Raw genomic sequence first — 8,234 nt, 5'->3', positions numbered from 1 at the left:
TGATCATTTCATCACTGCTAAATCTCATTGTAAAAACTTAAAAAAAACAGTTCATTACATTACAGTCATTACATTTTTATTGGTCCCATCGATATAAACACGTGCCAGGCTAATGTAAATGTATATGCGGATAAAAAGCATTAAATATTATGAGAATTAATAGCAAAGGTGTAGATCAGGCGTCAAATGGTGGTTATTTTGTGGCATTGTACCTTTGCATTTTGGTTACCAAAGACAAATTGTTAGTTACAATTAATTCTTCAACGAAACAAATATCTGCAGGATACAACTTTATTTACATTATCCCCAAGGTCAGATTGATCCAGTTAATCCACATTGTTATAATGCAGTAACTGCATGTCTTCATCAGTAGCACTGCAGGATCATCAGACAGTCCCAGAAATAAACACTTGAGCCATGTTCGCACTGAAAAGTGTCCATTCCACGCAGTTTTTTCTGTACAGTCATTGTTAAGGAGGAATTTCCATGCATCCCATTACACTTAAGTCTCTGGACACACTGAAGCATTGCTTCATTTAAATGCGGAAGAGTTGCTTATCGCGCGCATGCGCGCTTTGCCGCTGCATTGAACAATGCAGCAAATCTCACTGCGCAGGTGCGCGGCTGCAGGGCATGCGGCTATTTTTAGAAAATGACGTCATCGTGAAATAGAGCGAGTGCGCGCACCCCCCTCCATCTCCCCTCCACCCTGTTCGCTGGGATTGACAGGACGCTTGCAGGAGCAGCAGCAGCACGCCGAAAGACCAACGAAAAAAAGGGCAAAACTTGGAAGATATAGAGGGCTGGGAGGGGAAAGAAAGCGTTATAAAAATATACAGACATACAGAAAAACACAAACCTTCACCTACAACCTTTGGCTCGCCGTTCCACCCTCACGTGCGCGGCTGCTCCAGATTCTGCTCGCGCACTGTGCCGTCCGGAGCGCTCTCTCTCTCTCTCTCTCTCTCTCTCTCTCTCTCTCTCTCTCTCTCTCTCTCTCTCTCTCTCTCACTACCGAGTGTGTTCTACTGAGAAACGACCGAGCCCGGTGCGAACCGACAGCCTTTGACCAGAGAGGATGGCTGATAGGGAACAACTGATCCAAAGAGCCCGTCTGGCGGAGCAGGCGGAGCGCTACGATGATATGGCCTCCGCGATGAAGCTGGTGGGTCATTATTTTTAATATCCATGCATTCATGCACAATTAGTCAATAACGGGACGATTGTAAGACAGATGCATTTATGTTTTTTTTTTCCCCGTTTGATTAAGTAATTCTCAAACGAAGGTGCATTTCTCTCTAGCAATTCAAGAACCTCTCGCCTTTGTCACGAGCAGGACCTCTTTGTTATATTTAAAATGTGCGGTTAAAGGGACCGTTCACCTCAAATGGCAGTCTTATTATAATTTATTCACCTTCATGTCCCTGTAACCAGTAAAGATTACTTTCCTCCCTGAAACACAAAGGGAGATGTTACGCAGAATGACAGGCTCTGTCTCCATTCACATTCATTGTATGGAAAGCAGATGCAGTGAAAGTGAATGGATACTGTTAGTCACTAATATTTTGCCCAACCTTGAAATAATGAATTTAAAATTTTCAAGAATTATTTTTCAATGTTAATGAATTAATGTATATGTATCTGGAAGTATATGTATATGTAAACTGGAAGGATGTCAAAACAAAATGATATTAAATTAAAGGTTTCGGTTCTGTATCCTGCATTTCAATCGTTACAGTAGGTGAACATGGGTGGCGCTATGACACCCTCACCAACATCCATTGTGCATCTGTGTCTCTGAGGAAAAAACCCCAAAAAACAACAATAGAGCTGCGTTTTAAATTATGATGTAGTAGAGTAAAGCTTGAAATGTCTCATCAACTCATGTTCAATTATAATCATGTGAAGTAAAGCGCAATGTGTGAGCAGCGCAGCATCAGCTGTCTGGTTTGACATCCGAGCACAAAGGATGAAAGTCAGTCAGTCAGTCTGTCAGTCAGCATGGGTCAAATAGGACACAGCTGATTTCTACAGTATTTTTTTTTTATCATTTCTTAATTTAAGCAACACCACCCTAATCACCTAATCACATTAGTTTGAATTGATTAGGTATCGTCATTACTGTGTCATGTTGACTGTTTGACATTGACATTTTCAGTAAAGGGTTCCTACAATAATAGAAAACCTGGAAATATCAAGGAATTTTAAAATAGTGTCTTTCAGACCTGCAGTCTAAAACGTTATGGTAGTCATGACAAAAAAATATTTTATTGACTATTGTTAATAAGTATGAGAGTAAAACCCCTCACAATTATGTGTGACAATCACACAAATCAAATGACAAGATGTTAATGTAACGGATATAATCAAAACTTTTTACATTTCTCATTGACACTGCTTTAGAAATATATCAGTGGTTATTGACATGTTACAGATGATTCATTTTTTTTAATCAGTCCCACTCCACCTATTTTGGCTGCAAATAATATAAGTGATGTTCCAGTTAAAACAAACATTTCACATTTCATATGTAAACAATTATTCCAATTTAATGAGATAAATGAGCTGGGCTCTAAAATTTAACTTTTTATGTAATATTTAATATTTGATAACAGAAATTGCACTTTTCTTGGTTAATTTTTTTTTTTTAACCAAGAGTCTTGATAGATTAACCATTGTACAGCACCATACTTTCATTACATTTTAAACAAATATATAGGAACATAAAAGCATTGTATTTCCATTTACTGACCCAACATCTGGCTTGCTGCACCATCAGGTCACAGAGCTGAATGAACCATTATCCAACGAAGACCGCAACCTGCTCTCTGTGGCTTATAAGAATGTTGTTGGGGCCCGGCGGTCATCTTGGCGTGTTGTTTCCAGCATAGAGCAGAAGACAGCGGCAGATGGCAACGAGAAGAAGTTGGAACTGGTGCGTGTCTATCGAGAGACCATCGAGAAGGAGCTTGAGTCGGTGTGCCAAGACGTTCTTACCCTGCTCGACCAGTACCTCATAAAAAACTGTGACGAAACCCAGGTGGAGAGCAAGGTCTTCTACCTGAAGATGAAGGGTGACTACTACCGTTACCTCGCCGAGGTGGCCACTGGCGAAAAGAGGGCCTCTGCAGTCGAATCATCTGAAGGCGCCTACAAAGAGGCTTTCGATATTAGCAAGGGCATGCCGGCCACCCATCCCATCCGCCTGGGCCTGGCGCTCAACTTTTCCGTCTTCTACTACGAGATTCAAAATGCGCCCGAGCAGGCTTGCCAGCTTGCCAAGGAAGCCTTTGATGACGCCATCGGCCACCTGGACAATCTGAACGAGGACTCCTATAAGGACTCCACGCTCATCATGCAGCTCCTCCGGGACAACCTCACCCTGTGGACCAGCGACCAGCAGGACAGCGAAGGAGGAGACGCCAATAACTGAGAGATCAGCCACTGCTAGTTGTAGTAGCATCCCCCGTCTGTCCACTGTCTTCTTTAAACCTATTTCTTATTTCTCTCTGTCTGCTCCTTAATTCTCCTTCTCTCCATTCTATCTTTCCTGTTTCTTTGTGACACCTCAATGCTCTTCTTTGGTTCCTCAGGGCAGCACTTCAGACCCTTGATTGCTCTCTCATATCTTTTACCCCTTTTCCACCAACAGGATGCCGATACACAAACTGGAACCGTTCCACTGCAGAAAAGGCGGTTCTGGGATGAAAAAATGCTGTTGGCCTCAAAAACCTGCTTGTTTCGAACCTGGATAATGTTGCTTGTCCAAGTTTTCAATGCTAATGCAAATATAAAACCAAACAATGCCCATTCCATTATAATATATAAAGCATTCAGTTGACGCATGTTGTAATTTTTTTCCCTTATACATCACCTGTGATGTGCTTTGGATGTTAAAATGGACTGTAATTCGTAAAAAGTAAAAAACTTTTATAAAAACCAAATTATTTCTGAATATCATACATGCAAATTAGCTGTTAGCATAATGTAAATTTGACAGCGTAAATACAATGATTCAAATTGCTTTGGATGTTTGAATGTAATCTTTAAAAACATAAATAAATGAAATGATTTTGAAATGTATACACAAATAGTTATGTATTATTTGTGATATAAATGAATTTAGATCATTTATAGCATATAAAATACATTTTTTGGTTAAATATTTCTCTTAAATATTACAAGTAAACAAGTTGCATCATTGTTCACCCTTTAAGCTAGTTCTGACACCATTTTGGTGAAAAAGGGGTATTAATCCACTTTTCTCAGTTTTCCAACCTATTCCTCTCTTCTTGTCCTTTACCTCTTTTTCTGTATACGATTCACTCCTTTCTCCCCGCAATGAGTCGCTGATAGCCTGCTGGTCTCCAAGTGACATTAATTTAGTGTGTACTTGTAAGGACTCGATCTTCGTAGAAACACTGTAACACTTATTACAGGATGAGATCTTGAGTAGGTGGCACAGTATATTGCTAATGTTACACTTTATTATGTTGTTCTTCTTCACTTGTCTTTGATCTGTACCTCAATCACTGCGTAGATGTGTTTGTCTGTCGTTCCCCCTTGATCACCTTGTACACCTTGCTAGCCCTGTGAATTGTGTGTATCTGCTATCTCACAACAGTATGCTGTCATCAAAAATGTGGGCGGTACTCTGTTATGAGATGCAGTGATCAAAAGTCTTTTGATTAGGATTACATATGCAAGGTTATGTAAGAATGACATTAAAGACATTGCTTACCATGGGAACTCTCAAAATGCAGTCTATTACTGGCACTTTATTGTGGTCTCAAAAATGTATTATTAAATAATACTTTACACTATACAATTTCACACGCAGATTATAAATAATGGTTTTCTTGCTTGTAGTCAACATGAGTCTTGACTTCACAACACAAACACATGACAGTTTGCAGGCACTTTTAGTTTTGGATCAGTGGTGGCAATTTTGTTCTTGCATAAACTAAAGGATGTCAAGATGGTACAACTGTTTTGATAAAGTCAATTTAAAACAAAAGCCTTGATGAGAAAGCCCACATATTATTTGTTACAGTTTCTTTGACTAGACTTTATGGTTTAACAAAACTTACTACATACAAAGCATACAAACAAAATAGTAAATTACATTATAGAGAAGACCCCTATAGACCCTCAGGTGCTTCAAGGTTAGTAAGTCTTAAAATAGTTAGGTGGAACTTGCAGTCTTAGTTCAAGATTTAAAATGTCATGTGGTGTGCCACCTCAAAATTTAATGATTTAATAATTCATGATATTTTATTTTGAAAAATGTAATAAAAAAAAAAAAAATTAAGACATATCCACTTAAATGTATTTGAGATAAGGAAAAATTGGTACATTGGCTCATGGTTACATTATGTGAAATAAAACGATATACATTTTTTTTTTCAAAACTACATGGAAAAAAACAACATTCATTAATTAGCTTGTGCGGCCAACGAAAAGTTGATACACAGCTCAATGATGGATGATTGCTATTAATCTTTTTCTCAATATTGTGCACTGATACATTTTGCACATTAAGACCAAAATGTGCATTAAGAACACAAAAGTCCTTTCTAATTAATATCTTTGCTTAATTTCTGAAAGTTTCTCAATAATTATTACATAATCAAAAAGAGCAAGATTATGATTATAGGTATTCATGCCAGAATATTTACATAATGCAGTGTTATAAATTGACCATAAAATGTAACTCCTGCATAATAGTATAGTTCAGTGAATAAAAAGAATGTGCAGAAGGTCATGCGTTTATAACAAGACCTTAAATCTTAAGAGATAAACTTTAATGGCTGTGATGAGATGATTTTAGGGGGGATTTCAGAGGGATTGTTATAAAGTTGATAAAGCCAAAACTGTCTTTGTAAACCAGACCTTGTACACAATTTCCTTTTTTTAAACTTAAATCAGTACACCTTTAAAACTAATCTTTATATGTCCAGTATAAAAGACAGTAGAAAAAGGGCAATTGCCCTGTTCGATTTTCATAGACACTGAGTTTTTGTTGCTGAACAAGATGCATCATGGATATAACCTAGACGTATGCAAACTGTACCAACCTAAACCTGAAAATTTTCAAGTCATGATTGGTTAATAATTGATCATTCAACCACTTTATGTTGTAGCAGGTCTCTAAAGTAGTATCCAGTTATCACCTGAACCAAAAAGATACTGATAGAAAAACAGACAGTAAAGTATGTTGAGGGTAAAGACAAAGGATTTGTAAAAGATACACTCTTGTGTGTTGAAAAAGCTAACTTTTGGGGCCATGGATTTGGCTGATGATGTTGTTAGCTTCTGCTAACGTTGCTATCATATTTATGCTGTAAATAAATGTGGCAATACGGAGTGAAAAAAAAGTTGTTATTTAAAAGGAACCAACTACGCCACCCCGTAAATAAAAAAAAAAAAAAACGGGGAAATAAAAATTAGGAAGCACCGATTCGTAGGCCAGAATAACTCTAAGAGACGTGGGAACAATGTACAGAACTTTATTTTAGATATCCACAATAAATAGTTAAAAGTCTCAAGATCAATCAGTATCAATTCAATATCACATGGTCACAAAAAGGGAGCTCTGTTTCCTACAAATAAAGACATTTAGAATACTCAAAGAAACAAAGAAAAAAAAAAAAAAAAAAAAAAAAAAAGATACAGCACAGGCTTTCCAACGGCAAGGGCAGGCTAGGCGAAGTGAGGATCCTAATGGCGCACTCGTGCATCACACACACACACACACACACACACACACTCTGTGAAAGGTGAATCCAAGCAGCACTGCACTCCACGCGATTATACCACCACCAATACTCGAAGCTAACTAGCCTCCTAGCCTCAGGGACCGACAGTGCCTAGAGCAAGCCAAAACAAGAGAAAAGTAATATTACATTCGGTAATACAGTCAAGATATTTCCATCAAATTAAACCTACAGAAATATTCAAAGCAAAAAAAAAAAAAGGGACCCAAATACTGGATGGAACAGTTCAAATTCTCACTGGAGCGATAGGGTCAGCAATCAGGTTATCAAAAAGTCAAAGTTGCATCAGGACACTTTTCACAGCACCGGTAAAAGTCACCGGTGCAACCAACCCCGTCTTGATCAGTTTTAAATGATGACGATAAACAGATGCAAACAAAATTAATAACATAACAGTGGGCATACCACAAAAAGGAAAATAAAACGAAAAGAAAGTCCCAAAGAAAAAGGAGAAAAACAGCAGCGCCGTCCTTTTAAACGCCGTGTAAACACTTCCGCATTCTCGTAACTAGACGTGCGGCATCGGAAAGACGTCAACGCACTGAAAATAAAGAAAGTGATATTTAAAATATAAATTTCCCATATAAAGGATAAGAACAAAAATCACACTTACCAAAAAGCGGATTATTATAAGCACAAGTTTTACCGCTGCTCACAACTCACAAAAGATTATGCAGGAAAGACACGAAAGGATCCACAACTAAATAAAAGAGACACCAGTTAACGTCACCGCTCCATGAACTACGCAATAAAGAACACGCACATACCTGACATATGGTGGACAGCCTGTAACCAGAACAAAGTATCAACCAGCCACTTTGCGCGCTAGGGGAAGAAAAGATCTACTTTTAATCCTCATACCCACTCCTCCATTAACTGCTACATACCACAGAGACCACGCACCCTCTGCACATGCGCACTCTATCAAAAGCAGTCCCAGCGGTGACGCACACCAGGTGACATGACTCCAGCCTTAAATACTGTAAAGGCACAATCTCATTGGCTATTGTGGGTGACAATCACACGCCAATGAACAAATAAGGTTAGATTGTCACCCACCTTGCCACAATCTACCCCCAGCTCTTGAATCGTCGCCCCGACGATTAGTCTAACTGACCTAACAATGCAGATATAGAACTGGTTGAGGCCTCAGTCTCAACACTTGCTACCCTCCCCACGGCCCTAGGAAGATGATTACGATTAGAATGATGACCTGCAGTGGTCCGCCTAGACCGTCTCACTGCCCCATCACTGTACAGGTGACCTAAAAGACCAGAATCAGTCAAAAGTAATTGACTTACGGTGTCCTGCCTTGATGGTCCAGGAGCCACAGGCATCCCAGCCCCTGCATCCACCACAGGCTCTAGTGAATTGGAATTTACCACCACCGTGTCCCAACTTGCTAACCCAGTGGGAGCAGCCGGAGTCTCTGGTACCACCCTGACCAAGTCAACTTCC

At 39.1% G+C, this 8,234-nt stretch overlaps 1 protein-coding gene across 1 annotated transcript; it reads left to right on the top strand.

Moving 5' to 3' along the window:
- The first annotated feature begins 198 nt into the window (after positions 1 to 198).
- On the top strand, positions 199 to 4,758 carry ywhah (tyrosine 3-monooxygenase/tryptophan 5-monooxygenase activation protein, eta polypeptide). The gene is made up of 2 exons (XM_043250013.1): positions 199 to 1,165; positions 2,780 to 4,758. The coding sequence occupies exons 1-2, from the start codon at positions 1,079 to 1,081 to the stop codon at positions 3,431 to 3,433; spliced, it is 741 nt and encodes a 246-aa protein (XP_043105948.1). The 5' UTR covers positions 199 to 1,078; the 3' UTR covers positions 3,434 to 4,758.
- The last annotated feature ends 3,476 nt before the right edge of the window (positions 4,759 to 8,234 follow it).

The sequence above is a fragment of the Puntigrus tetrazona genome, chromosome 10, assembly GCF_018831695.1.
Source record: "Puntigrus tetrazona isolate hp1 chromosome 10, ASM1883169v1, whole genome shotgun sequence".
Classification (NCBI taxonomy): Eukaryota; Metazoa; Chordata; class Actinopteri; order Cypriniformes; family Cyprinidae; genus Puntigrus; species Puntigrus tetrazona.
The sequence above is the reverse complement of the archived record's forward strand: the minus strand, read 5'-3'. Positions and strand labels throughout refer to the sequence as shown.

Bases quoted from the DNA above. Each gene is read 5' to 3' on its own strand.
- ywhah (XM_043250013.1), top strand. From the start codon at position 1,079: ATGGCTGATAGGGAACAACTGATCCAAAGAGCCCGTCTGGCGGAGCAG. The intron at 1,166-2,779 runs GTGGGTCATTAT...CTGCACCATCAG, and splicing joins TGGCCTCCGCGATGAAGCTG to GTCACAGAGCTGAATGAACC.